The 13,930-nt window shown below is 51.3% G+C and overlaps 1 protein-coding gene across 3 annotated transcripts; it reads right to left on the reverse strand.

The window, feature by feature from the left end:
* Positions 1 to 7,129: 7,129 nt before the first annotated feature.
* LOC147799179 (uncharacterized) lies at positions 7,130 to 13,553 on the reverse strand. 3 transcript variants are annotated; one of them, XM_087137032.1, is made up of 10 exons: positions 13,350 to 13,537; positions 12,779 to 12,845; positions 12,363 to 12,437; positions 12,101 to 12,141; positions 11,748 to 11,882; positions 11,481 to 11,633; positions 11,204 to 11,368; positions 10,930 to 10,995; positions 10,445 to 10,639; positions 7,130 to 10,208 (listed from the first exon to the last, which is right to left on the reverse strand). In XM_087137032.1, the coding sequence occupies exons 7-9, from the start codon at positions 11,278 to 11,280 to the stop codon at positions 10,453 to 10,455; spliced, it is 330 nt and encodes a 109-aa protein (XP_086993158.1). In that variant the 5' UTR covers positions 11,281 to 11,368; positions 11,481 to 11,633; positions 11,748 to 11,882; positions 12,101 to 12,141; positions 12,363 to 12,437; positions 12,779 to 12,845; positions 13,350 to 13,537; the 3' UTR covers positions 7,130 to 10,208; positions 10,445 to 10,452. The 3 variants fall into 3 exon arrangements, with proteins under 3 accessions (XP_086993158.1, XP_086993156.1, XP_086993157.1); XM_087137030.1 differs by lacking the exons at positions 10,445 to 10,639; positions 10,930 to 10,995; positions 11,204 to 11,368; positions 11,481 to 11,633; positions 12,101 to 12,141 and having other exon boundaries at positions 9,523 to 10,208; positions 13,350 to 13,552; XM_087137031.1 differs by lacking the exons at positions 7,130 to 10,208; positions 10,445 to 10,639; positions 10,930 to 10,995; positions 11,204 to 11,368; positions 12,101 to 12,141 and having other exon boundaries at positions 11,378 to 11,633; positions 13,350 to 13,553.
* Between the last annotated feature and the right edge of the window lie 377 nt (positions 13,554 to 13,930).

The raw sequence follows: 13,930 nt of genomic DNA on the forward strand, positions 1-13,930 counted from the left end.
GTTCGGTTACAGTAAATACCTCGATCAGGCTCAAACATTTAAATTTCTCAAATAATGCCTTACGCCTGTTCTTTTACTCAGCACAACGGGGAAAAAACCCAACTGGCTACTCATAGTATTACTGACAAGACTACTCGTGCTTCCAACAAAATATTAAATGAGTTGTGTCAATAAATATATATATAGTTACAGTCAACATGTATCAAGCCCAGTCTTAGCTCAATCAAACCAAGAGTGTATTTCAATGCTAGACGGATACAAAAATGTATGAAGGCCTTCATAACATGCATTGTCAGAAAACCGTTTGAGCTAATGAGCTTGATGTTGATAAAGCATATAAAGAACATAGCGATTGTCAACGAACTGATCACTGCAAATTTCTAGGTAGAGATTCCATTGATGGTAGTACTTTTTGAATTTATGATCCAAATTGTTCGCTTAATATCTTATGACTTGACAAGTACATTGTCTATGGAGTACTTTAACACAAACATGCAATGATTCATTATGTTACATTTGTAATCGCAAGGAGATGCTTTGTCAAAATACTAAGACGAGGACGGCATCGGTGGGTGACTGTCCTTTGACTTTCTTTTTCTTTCAAACTTCACTAAATAACGTACAAATAAATACAGAAATTTGGGGAAGGAGTTAAGATTACAGGATGAATACTTGATGAAACAGACGGGAGGTTTGTGTTCCTCCTTGCATGGGTAAGTCCCCTCTTGTTTCTAGTCTTGGCTCAAGTCTGGAACTGAGTCAAATTCTTTGAGATTTGTTAATACCTACACAATGTTTTAAGGAATGAAGGCATTGGCTTTACTTCCTGCAAAACCTTGTGGGCTATACTTGCTGTCATGTTAATTAATGCATGTGCATTTTGCTGCAGAAATAATTCAAACAATTCAACTAATTTGAATTTAATAAAACAAAGCTGCTTTATAGCAAATATCAAGAAGGGCTTAACTAAATACTAAACATCAGTGTGACCTCCCGTAAAAGGAGAAACACTTATCTTAGAACCTCCAACCGAATGAAATAAAAAAAAAACACATTTAACAGTACTGCATCAAGCTGGATGCAGCATTGTCTAGGAAATATGGCAAGCTTGAAAATTTCAGTTGGGAGAATCGGCACTGCGGAAGGGAAAAGCCTCAGCCAAATGATAATTGGCACTCTAACACACAGGCCTTATTTGCAGGTAAATATTGTAGCGCCGGCGGGTCCAGCCGGTGGGGGCACCAGCTCGGACCCGCATGGAGTTGGCTGGCTGCCCCCGCTGGTATGCGAACGGCCCCTGGTTTTCCCGCCTCGCGCCTGCGCAGTCCCTGCTGACGGGCGCCATGTTTAGAGCTTGTCTGAAAAACACATTGTTGTTGACGCTACAGCAATAAAACAGAGATTTCTTGACCAGAACAGCAATCTGTGGCTGTGTATCTATACTAGCGTCGGACCCTAATCCGTAGGACACGCTACAACTGGTGGCAGCGGTGGGATGCTGGATAGCTGTAAAATACAGGTAAACTCTTGGCCTTTTCTGTGTCATGGAATTGGTGGATGATTTGGGTCGGGTGCCGGACTCACTAGACAGCGGCAGCACAGGCCAGCGCGGGGCCCCGTGGTCGGGGGCCCAGACTGCAAAGGCGACTTGGAACTCACCTGGGTTGGCGGGCGAGCTGGAGTTGTTCCTCGCGGGGAATCTGGAACAGTTATCCAGGAGCGGGAGGTGGAAATTCGAGGGTATTGAGTGCGTAGAGTGCGCGGCGTGGTGTGATCTTGGGTTAGGTCCCCTGGAGAATGCAGCCAAGTCTGTGCAGTCCCTGGGCGACTTCCCCCCTCCTAAAGTTGATGGGGTGAGAAGGGTGCGGTTCCATTTTGAGCATGACCATTTTGCCCCGGGGAGAGGGCGGGGCATCGCCAGGCGACATCCTCCCAACCCCTCACTAGTACACCCATCGCCGGCGTCCGTGAGGTGCCCTCTGGCGGTGGGGACGCACTGGGAGAGGCAGTCGGAGCGCCCTCAGGGTGGGTCTGGGGTCCTGGTGGGGGCCGGTTGGAAGTTCATGTCTTGTGTTGCCCTCGTTCATGTCGGGGCGCCCTCTCGCGGTACCATCGTGGCCGAGAGAATGCTCCTCTCGGAGCACGGCCGGGCAGCTGCCGCGGGGTTGGAGCCTCGGTGCGAGGTAGCTAAAGCTTGTAATACTAGCCATAGTATAAGGGCGCCCTTTTGCGGTGCCGCAGTGGCTCAGAAAGCGTCCCTCTTGGAGCGCGGCCGGGCCATGGCGGCGGCCGCGGGGGCAGGGCACCGATGCAAATTGATGGGAGCTAGCAAGACCTGTTATAGGTTTCGGAGCGCCCTCGCGTGCCGGGGACGTGGCTGGTGTAGCATACCGCCAGGAGCGCTGCGAGGCCACGGTCGTCGGAAGGGGGGGGTCGGGCTAGCTGGAGTTTGTGAGATAAATAGTGAGATGCGGACGCCCCCGCGCAGCGAAACTGCGACGGGTGGGGATCCGCACTCATCTGTATGAGGCGGATCCCCCTCGGATCCATGCTCAAACTCATGAGGCGGATCCCCATTTGGGGGTCTGAACGCGTCTGTGTGAGGCGGAGCCCTCTCGAATCTACGCACGGACGCATGGGGCGGATCCCCACCCGGGGATCCATATGCATATATATGAGGCAGATCCCCCTCGGATCCACGCTCGAACTCATGAGGCGGATCCCCGCTTCGGGATCCGCACGTGTCTGTGTGAGGCGGATCCCCCTCGGATCCACGCACAGACGCGCGAGGCGGATCCCCCTTGGATTCGCACACAAACTCATGAGGTGGATCCCAAACCGGGGATCTGCACGCATCTGCGTGAGGCGAATCCCCACTCGGGGATCCGCACGCGTCCGCGTGAGGCGGGTCCCCCTCGGATTCATGAGCAGACGCGTGAGGCGGGTCCCCATCCGGGGATCCGTGCGCGCCTTGTCGAGGCGGGTTCCCCTCTGATCCATGCGCGGGCTTGCCAGGCGGATCCCCCCGGATCCGCACACAGACATACGAAGCAGACCCCTGAGTGGGGGGAGCCGATCAGAAGGATCGAAGACCGGTGCTACATCCGGACCGGTATGACAGAAGTTCGTCCTGGGCAGATTACATTACGCACTTCTAGAGCGTGGCCACCGTCAATAGATGGAGCGAGGCCGAGAAGGCCGGGTACTTGGCCTCCCATCTGTGGGGACTGGCCCAGGAGGCATTCACCGACTTATTGCCGGAGGCCCGGAAGGACTACATGAGCGTCCTGGAACACTTCAAGCGGCGGTTTGGAGTTGCTTCACAGGTGCCGCTCCATCGGGCTCAACTTTCCATGCGGGTGCGCGGTCGGGGAGAGTCCCTAAAGGAAGTGGGGAGGTCCATCCGACGGTTAGTCCTCTGGAGTTACCCCACCTTGCCCACACATGCGCGTGAAGATCTGGCGGTGGAGGCCTTCCGGAACACCCCGGGGTACATACAATTGCAGCGCCATGTCTTCGCCAGGAAGGCCACGACCCTGGCGGAGGCGATTATCCTGGCCACTGAGATGGAGACCTTTTTGGAGTCCCAGGCCCATCAGTGGAAGGGTCGGATCGGGGCCAAGGAGGCTCAGGTGGTCGAGGAACCCTCTGCAGGTATGCCGGGGAAGGCGGGGGTGGCGGGTGGAGATCCACCTTCGCCGGGCACCCCCTCATGGGTCCAGTGCTACGGGTGCCGCGAGTATGGACATTTCCGTTGGGATTGCCCACGCAGAAAGGGGAAGGGCGGCGCCGTCCGGGGCCGGCTGCTGGCAGAGCCAGTCTTGACGGCGCCGCCAGAGCCGGCTCCTGCGCCGCGTCCGTTGGCGGCAGAAACAGGGCCAGCGGCCAAACACAGGGAGACGCCGGTGGCGCCGGGGAACCGGGCCAACTACGCCACCGGCAAGCTGGCCGGCAAGACTGTGCGGGTGCTACTCGACACGGGGGTGGCCGTAGGTCTCGTGTCGGCCGGGGTCTGCTACGCACTTACAGGCGCCGACAAACCCAGATTGCAGTCAGCTGGACCAACTCTGCGGATGGCTGATGGTAGCCCGATGCGAGCGCATGGAGTCGCCGACTTCAAACTCCAGCTGGGGGACCAGTGCACCCTACTTACCTACACCGTGGCGGACATCGAACGCGACGTCATTGTGGGGATAGACTTCCTGGCTAAACACCGCTGCGAGTGGAGGTAGAGCGACACCTCACTTGTGGTTGACGGCAAGCTGGTGCCCCTGCAGGGGCGGAGCTGCAAGCCAGTGGTGGCACGGGTCCAAGTGGCCGAGAGCATGGTAATTCCTGCTGGGCACGAGGCGATCGTGACTGGGAAAGTCTGCGGAGATCGTGCCCGCAGAGTGGGGATGGTGTACCCCAGCCTGGCGGCCACAGACCATTGCCAAGTGGCCGTCACGACGGGCCTCGTGGATACCAGTCAGGGGGTCGTGCCGGTGCGAGTATTCAACCCGACGGGAGACCCGGTTACAGTCTATAAGGGGAGTCCTCTGGCCATGTTCGCCCCCGTGGAAGAAGGCATGGTGATCGACCTGGAGGAGAGTTCTCAACAGGTGGTTTCAGAGCCCTGCCCTACGGAAGGTTCCGTTCGGAGCCCCCAGGGCGGCCCAGCGGCCACGGTTGCCAGGGAGGCTCTTCTCGGAGCTCGGGCGATAGTGTGCTCGCCTACCTGCACCGGGCAGTGGCCCATCTCGACGGCAAGGAACGTGAACGGGTGGAGATCCTGCAGGTAGAGTTCCAGGGTGCCTTCACGGGGCCGGACGGCAGGCTCGGCCAAACCGACTGGGTCCACCACCCAATCAACACAGGGACGACGCCACCCATCCGGCAACCTCCCCGGCAGCTTCTGATCCACAAGCGGTTGGAGGCCCAGAGTCAGGTAGACCAGATGCTGGAGGATGGGGTAATCAAACCGTCGCACAGCCCATGGTCTTCGCCGGTGGTCCTGGTGTGGAAGAAGGACGGGTCTGTCCGCTTCTGCTTGGACTACCCGCGGGTCAATGCAGCCACCCTGAAGGATGCCTACCCTATCCCTCGGATAGAGGATAACTTAGATGCACTTGAGGGAGCCAGGTGGTTCAGCACCCTGGACTTGGCCAGCGGGTACTGGCAGGTCCACATGGCGGAGGATGACAAGGAGAAGATGGCTTTCGGGACATAGAGCGGCCTCTACCAGTTTACCATGATGCCCTTCGGGCTCTGTAATGCTCCGGCCACCTTCGAGCGTCTGATGGAGCGTGTCCTGAGGGGTTTCCAGTGGCAAGTGGCCGTCGTCTACCTGGATGACATGATAGTTTGGGGGCGGACCTTTGAGGAGTACTACCAGAGGCTGGCCACAGTACTGGGGTGGTTCCGGACCGCCGGTCTCAAACTGAAACAAAGAAATGTGACTTTTTCAAGACGGAGGTGTCCTTCCTGGGCCACTTGGTGTCGCCAGAGGGGGTGCAGACGGACCCCGCTAAGGTCGCAGTGATCTGTGGTTGGCCAAGGCCGACAAACGTGACGCAGGTCCGGAGTTTCCTAGGCCTGGCATCATATTATCGGCGGTTTATTGCCCGCTTTGCCGAGATCGCCCGCCCCCTCCATGCTTTGACCAACAAGAGCCAGAAGGAGTTTGTGTGGACCGATGCCTGCCAGACGGCGTTTGAACACCTGCAGGATGCCCTAGCTACGGTGCCGGTGTTGTGATATCCGGACCCAGAGAGGTGCTACATCTTGGATACTGATGGCAGCAACTGCACGATCGGGGCCGTTCTCTCCCAGGAGGGGAAGCACGGAGAACGGGTAGTGGCTTATGGGAGTTGCGTCCTGACCAAGGCGGAGAGGAACTATTGCACGACCCGGAAGGAGCTCCTGGCGGTCGTGCACTTTGTGCTCTATTTTAAGCACTACCTGTCGGGGAAGCGCTTCTTGTTAAGGACAGACCACGGCTCGCTGCGCTGGCTCTTTAATTTCAAAGAGCCAGAGGGGCGGACAGCCAGATGGCTACAGAGGCTGGGGTGCTACGAGTTCGACATAGAACACCGAGCGGGGCGGAAACACATCAATGCCGACGCCGTCTCTCGGATACCCTGCAGCCAGTGCGGGCGTTCCCAAGAGGTTGGCCAAGAATGTTACACGGGGCCGGCCCCTCCGGCGGATTTGGACCCCCCTCGGAGCCGGCCGCCGGAGGCGGAGGACGAGTCCCTGGTTGCTACAGCCGACATGGACGGAGAGGAGGATGACTCGATTTTGGACGGGTTTTCCGAGGTCTGGGACCTGAGCAAGTTAGCTCAGGAGCAGCAGGACGACCCGGAGCTGGGACCGGTCCGGCCTGAATGGGAGGACATCTCCGACCTCGGCGCCGGGATCAAAAGCTGGTGGTCGAGATGGGACACACTGCGCCTATTCCAAGGGGTCTTGCAAGAGAAGTAGGCAAGGGCCGACGGGGGCCCCCATCTGGAAGATCGCCGTTCCGCAGGCCAGGGTGCCAGAGGTTCTATTTGTTGCCCACAACCACCGAACTGCTGGACACCTCAAGGTCGCTTGGACTGTGGCCCAACTCAGGCAGGCTCCTGTGTATTGGAGGGAGATGAGACGGCAGGCTGAGCAGTGGTGCCAGAAGTGTCATCTCTGCGGTTCTAAGAAGTCCCCGCCGCGTCCCGGGAGAGCTCTGCTTTGACAATACCTGGTGGGGGCCCCCATGGAGCGGATCGCCATTGACCTTACCGGACACCTGCCCCGATCCAAGGCCGAAAACACCAGCATAATGGTGGTGGCGGACTATTTCACGAAGTGGGTGGAGGCGTTTCCCCTTCCGGATCTGACGGCCAAGACTGTGGCCAAGACCCTCGTGGAGCAGGTGATCACGCGCTTCGGGACACCCCTCGAGATCCACACGGATCAAGGGCGGGAGTTTGAGGCGGGCCTGTTCCGTGGGGTCTGCCAGCTGTTGGGCATCCACAAGACCAGGACGACTCCGTTCCACCCCCAGTCCGACGGCATGGTCGAACGATTCAATCGTACCGTGAAGACCATGCTGAGCATGTTTGTGGATTAGAATCAGGACGACTGGGACGAACATCTTCCCTACGTCCTGATGGCCCTTCGCTCCTCCCAGCATGATAGCACCAGGCTCACCCCGAACATGCTCATGCTCGAGAAGGACGTGGGACTTCCCCTGGACATCGTTGTGGGGTCACCGGAGGAACGGACGGAGACTACCGAGGCACTAAATTACGTTGACGAGCTGAGAGTCAAGCTCACACGGGCCCACGAGTTTGCCAGGCTACACCTGAGGCGGACTCAGAGCTACCAGAAGCAGCAGTACGACCGTGGCGCTCAGGAGGGCGGGTTTGAGCCCGGCCAGGCTGTTTTGGCTGTTCACCCCAAAGAAGAAGGTTGGCCGCTCCCCCAAGCTGCAGCGGTGGTGGGACTGACCCTTCGCGGTGCTACAGCACCTCAACGACGTGACCTACAAAGTGCAGCGTACCGCCTGAGCGAAGGCTCAGATCGTGCATCGCAATCGGCTCAAGCGCTACCTGGGCGACGTGCAGCTTGGATGGTGGGAGCGTGCAGCCCGCGGAGCCTTGGCCGAGGAGGCGCCAGCGCAGGCAAGGGGGCAAGGAGCCAGCGGATCCGGCCCTCAGTCCTGCCCGTGGGGGCCGTCTGCCCCCGTTGACGAAGGGACCGCACTTGAACCTATTGATGGGGCGAAGTCGGGACGCCCGGGCCGGAGCAGCGGCGTGTCAAGCGGGGAGAACTCAGACATAAGCAGCCAGGGAGGCAGCGTGCCGGCGGCGGGGAAAACTCTGTCCTCAGTGACAGTTGTTAACGAGTACTTCATACTGGAACACAAGTGATTTACCAGAGTACCTGAGAAATAGTGGAAATGCAGCAAAAAGATAACCTTTCCTGAACCATAAGGAAAAGAAAGCATGAAATCCCTTTTCCATTTTTACAGTACTGCGTGTGCAAGTAAATTTATGTTGTTCAAAAAGAAAGTTGAAAAAAGTCTTATCCAACTAGGTACCAGGTATTTTTCGCACGATGTGCACGAGTCACATGCTGTTTCAATATCAAAATGTTGCTCAAAATGGGTAAATGCGAGGAACAAGAAATAATTCTAAAATTTTCACTTTTATTTTGCCAAAAAGAAAATCCTCATGGGAATTACAAAGTTTGCCTGCAAATTTAAACGTAGTTCAAAGCTCTTTCAAAAATTGATTAAGTCAGGTCTTTTTCCTTATGCTTCTTTATTTATACAAATTGTGGCGAAACAGGGTAGCTGCGCAGACTTGTGTTTAGTCTGGGTCATTAATAATTCAGGCACGTCTAATTTCATGCATTAAACATGCCCGCGGCAACCAATCAGAGGCGCGCATTACCTTAGGTCTGGGCGCGGGCCCTGGCTGCGTGGGTTGCCAGGACTTCTCAAGATGGCAGCGTGCTAACCAGAGCTCTGTGGAGTTGTGTTGTGTTCTGAGTTTCGAGTGTAAATCTGACGTACGACCGCTGGTGGTTGGGGATCTACCTCAAGTGTACGTGGTGCGATCAGTTAGTGTGGTGCTTGTGTTCTCAGTTGCCGGAGCTGCCGATTATATCAGATCTCTTTGAAGATTGGGGAATCGTTAGACAGTCTCGTTTATTTAAGAAGTGGTAGATTATAGGGTTAGGGAACCCGTGTGAACCAGTTAATTGGGGAATTAGCGAAGCTTAGACTAGAAGGATTTTGTGCCGTTGTTCCATGTTTGTTGGCATAGCGACGGTTGGTTGCGGTTCTAGTCTGGGAGCTTGCTTTCCTCGTTGAGGTTTACTAGGTGCAGGTTTCCGTTAGAGTCTGGTGAGGACTATTATAATCGCCTTCTTAATCGACCTGTGTTATTTCATAATAACTTGAAGTGGGTGAGGGTTATTTACGTCACCTTAAACCTTGTTGCAGTTTGGGAACTGTGTTGCTTCGTAAGGCAGTCGAGATTATTGTTGTATAAGTCTACCCTGTTGTGTTGTATAATTACGAAGATTGTATTTGCTTGTGTGGTCAAGACTTATCAGTTATAAGCCATCGGTAGCTTATTTATTTAGACTTGAGGGTTACCCTGATCACTGTGAGGGTTACCTGGTTATTGTGAGGGTTACCCTGATCGTTGTGAGGTTTACCCTGATCACCGTGAGGGTTATTCTGGTGTAGGTTAAGGCTGATTAATCACGTTCGTGGTGCAGTTGACCACGTAGGACTACCTCCCCGTGAGGATAATTTTGTATGTAGTTATTTGCTGTTGTATATAAAGGATAACTGAGCACTGACATTGAATAAACCAATCATATAATTGCTTTAGAAATCACTGGTCACCGTGAGATTTAGTCAGTCCTGTATCACTTGTATTGACATTAAGTGTAATCTTTATTGACATTGGGATCAATTACCTAATCACAGAGCGGTGGTAAACTTCCACCAAACGAACAGCCCCTAAGGCATAGTCCACCGTTCGTTAACTGATATGCCCTCTTGCGTTTGGATAGCCGCTCATTCTTACGTGAGGTTAAATAAATATATTTGTGGGGTTAGGCCAGGTCAATTCTATCTCCGATCAGGCCAGTCTGCTGGTCCGCCACAAAAAGGTGTCAGTTGTCCCGCCACAATATTCCATTGTGTCTAGAAAGGAGCTAAGTACATAAAAAGTTATTAGGCTATACCAACCAACATAAGACGGAGTACTGCCGTTGATGGCCGCATCTGGGGGTTCCGCCGCAAACACCATTTGGCCAGTGGAATCATACCTGGCACACCACCCCAGAGACTGATGAATTGGTCTGTGGTGCTGCATCTTCTACCAGCTCTGGGGCGATGTGCACGTGATAGCGCCGCCATCGCGCCTTCTGTGCTGGGGTGAGGTAGTGTACCCGAGGATGGCTCGCCAGGGTACACAACCCCACGTCAATAATACACGCACGCCAGGAGCCCCAACATCACGGACCAAAATGTTATCAGTTTTAAGGTCGTTATGAAGGAGGCCCCTGTCGTGCATGTATCGTAGACCGTCCAGTACATCCAGCGCGATGCGGCGCCAGGAAGACGGGGCAAGATGTATACGGTTGGGCCCTTACAGGGCATCCGCCTAGGTGTCTAATGTGAAGGTGAAGGAGTTGGATGACTTGGTCGGGACGAGTGCAGTTGCACCCTAAGAGAGCAAACAAGAACGTCAAATTCCCTTAGTCATCGGCCAAGATCATCAAATTTTTGTTCAGGTCCACCATCCCTATGTCAACAGGCGTAGACATCACTGCCTCCTTCAGAGATTATTTCGAAGTAATGTGTACCGACAGATTGATTTTTTAGAGAAATGCGAATCTTTTTTTAAGTTATTAATTTCATTTTTAATATATTGACTGACTAGGGCAAAAATTTTGAACTTACCCATTTATTTACGAAGAAGGCACATTCAGCTGGGATGTCCTCACCGCTAATTGTTGACCTGTGGCATTGTAAGGAGGCGGTGGCAAGGGACTTTGCTGGCCAGGTGAGACCGGTGCAATCGATGAGACCAACCCAGCCGGTAAGGCAGCAGAGGCGTTGGGAGAGTTGGTCAGCAGTGCACTGTTACAGGGATCACTGGGATCAAACAAACAATGAAGTATATCTGTGGTTGTCTGCGTGTGAATTACCAAATAACCATTACTGAAATTGATAATTGGCAGGACGTCCAATTCCTTAATCATCATCCAGAATCACCTACGATTTGTCAGGCCAACATTGTGCATATGCTGCATAAGCTTGTCAAAAGGCCATGACATCAGTGGCTTCTTTGCAAGTTACCATTACGGAGCACTGTGTACCGAGAGATTGTTCTTCATAAACATTTTACTTTTTTGCGAGATAGAAGGAAAAGATTTTAAACGTACCAATTTTGTTGCAAAGATGGCGCGTTCGAGTGGGATGTCCTCACCGCTGATTGCCAGCCTGTAGCACTGTAAAGAGACAATAGTTGGGGAGTACGATGGCCAGTTGAGACTGGTGCAATCGCTGAGATCGATCCAGCCGATAAGCCAGTAGAGGCGTGTGGAGAGTCGGCTAGCAATGCGCTGTAGGGATCCGACATAAACTGATATTATATATCTATGGAAGTCTTTGTACGAATCACTGAATTACATCGCCAGAAACACTTTTGATACGTACCCATTTCCCGTGGAAGAGTGCCCATGGGTCAATGGTGACGTGGGAGGTGACTGTTGGCTAATGGAACCGTGGGGCATCGGTAGGTGAGCTTGGTAGCCCGGTAATGGTACCGATGAGGTAGAGCGAGTTTATATGGGGGGAGTTGAAGATCTTATTAACAAACCCCTGAAAGAACAAAAACACATGTTTTTCTGTCGTCTTTGTTTAGATTCCTGAATCATAATTACTGAATATTGACGATTAGAAGTTGATTGCTAGAAACAGTTTTTTAACATACCCACTTCCAGAGGGAGAGTGCCCATGAGGCAGCGATGTAGTGGGAGGTGACTGCTCGCCAGTGTGAGAGTGGAGAATCGATGAGTTCGGTACTGGTGCCGACGAAGCGGAGTGATTTGGTAAGGGGGCAAGTAATGAGGTTGGCAACAACCCCCTGCAGGAACAAACCGAAAGGTACTTTTATGTGTCGTATTCTCTGCTTTATTTACCGAACTACAATCACTGAGTGATAACGCAGGACATTTGCTAGAATTTATCTTCGACATACCCATTTGCTTGGGAACCATATCCTTTGGGCAGTGATGCTGTCGGCAGTCGTGGGCCTGCAGCTTGGCAGGACGGAGGGAGAGACTTTGTGGGTGGCGCTGGAAGCGGTGCATTTGTCTCAGGCTGTCCAAGAACACTAATAAAAGAAACGAAGAAGTTATCTAGGACTGTATGTAGCCTACATAGTGTGCGTTGACTGCATACTGGAACCGGGAAGTCGGCAGACGTCAATTGTAAATAACATATCCTGAACTCTCTCTAAAAAGTAGAAAAATCATCATGTGCTGACGTATGTTTCCTTTCAGTTCAATTTTAATGGTGATATATCTGATAAATGTTTCGATGCTCTCTTACCCATTTTCTTGTAACTGGCGAATCCTTGTGCACCTCCAGTGCTGGAAAAGATGAAAAGTAGACTACCATGAAACTGAAGATAAAACCTTCATGTTCTGTTTGAACATACAATTGTACTCTTTCGATAGAGGTAATATTAAAATCCCTTTGAAATGATTACTTTATATTACCATGTACCACTTTTATAACTAATTGGACGTGGCTATCAGTAAAGCTAAATTGAGTAAACAGATATCATATGAAACTGACTGTAGTCACTTACTGGACACTTCCTTGAGGGTAGTCCACAATCCACACATGTCTCACCGTGTGAGTAATGATCACTCAGTAGCCCAGTCTGAAGAAAAATCCAAGTAGTTTCAACGGTTTACGACAGTTTAGGACAACCAAAGCGTTTTAATTTTGAATATAATCTGAAGTACGTGAACTAACCTGTAAATAAACGACCGTATTTTGTGTGATACTTCGAGTGACATTTACTTTTGTATTAGTTATTGGCATCTTTGCAAAAAGATGTTATATTTTGAAAACATCGGCAACTGCTCCTGGTATGATTACTGACTCGACAGTTGTCATACCAATCCCCACTTTGATGATGTTGTTTCTCAAAGGAATAGAAGTAACTTCAGACCTTGCAAATTTGAAATGGATGTAGAATATTGGAGAGAGCTTACTTACAGGTAAACCGCAATCCACACACGTCTGGCCTGTGGTGTCGTGATATCAAACTGATATCCATGACTACCTGTAAAGGGGTTGCCGAAAAGCAACATAAATGATGGACATGTCCCTAATAGGGAGAAAGTAAACTACACGGCTAGCAATCCTAAGACATGAAAATGCCGCTCTTTTATGATAAATATTTGAACAACATTGATTTGGGACATATCTGCTGGCATGTCTCCTTTTTCACGACAATGAACAACTCTGGAAAATTAATGTACCTTATTGGAAACACGGGCACAACTCTAAAATCACGCAACAGGCAAAATGATGGCTATGAAAACGATTGATCGTGCGAATAATTACATCAATAAAATTAGAATTTTCCATTCCACAAAACAAAAATTCTCTAAGAACTGCAGTTGAAAAACGCCCATTTTTTCTTTACCTATGGATTAAAATTTCAGTCTATCCTAAAATATTTTTCCATAAGTTTTAAATATTTATTTGACTGTAAAAGAATACCTTCTAGTGTTAAAAAATATGGTCACTTGGTTGATTAAATAAATATGGAATAAAAACTTACTCAACTCATTCCAAGGAGATCTCTTGCGATACTTGCCGGGTTTTTTGTCCTTTACTAAGTCGCAAAACTAGCGAAAAGTGACTAGCTGATCAGAATTCTCGATAGAAAGCTGGAATAGCTTCAAGAGCGTCTGTTCTCATGTAAACCTGTGAGGGGTCTGATTTGTGTTACTACAACGCCAAACACAAACGCTTCCAGGTGAACGCGCGCGTTTCCTTGGTTGCATATACACGCTCGAGCCAATGTGACGTCACAAAACATGGCGTAAATGTCCTGCCATTAACGATGTTGGGTCTTCGGGGTACATCCCACCAAATGGTTGTATTTCTGCGTGCGAGCTCATTAATATTTTGTGATCCTACGGGATTTTTACAACAAGACAGACCATAACCAGGAGGGATCATAGAAATATTTCTATAAATACCGAATTTGGGACTGATAATTTCCAGTTCGGGGTATTTCTTTCACAAAAAGCCCGAAATTGCAGGCCTAATTTGGAGACAGGCGGGCAGCTACATTCAGAAATGAGCGCTTAGTTTAATTGCTATTTTGGGGGTATCTTCCTTAGAAGGCGAATAAAA

Source organism: Acanthaster planci, linkage group LG05 (genome assembly GCF_054643075.1).
Source record: "Acanthaster planci isolate LZ-2023a linkage group LG05, COTS_SCS, whole genome shotgun sequence".
Taxonomy (NCBI): Eukaryota; Metazoa; Echinodermata; class Asteroidea; order Valvatida; family Acanthasteridae; genus Acanthaster; species Acanthaster planci.

Bases quoted from the DNA above. Each gene is read 5' to 3' on its own strand.
- LOC147799179 (XM_087137030.1), bottom strand. From the start codon at position 12,399: ATGTGTGGATTGTGGACTACCCTCAAGGAAGTGTCCA. The intron at 11,883-12,362 runs GTAAGTGACTAC...TTCTTTTATTAG, and splicing joins TACCCTCAAGGAAGTGTCCA to TGTTCTTGGACAGCCTGAGA. The intron at 10,209-11,747 runs GTATGTCGAAGA...TTGCTCTCTTAG, and splicing joins TATGGTTCCCAAGCAAATGG to GGTGCAACTGCACTCGTCCC.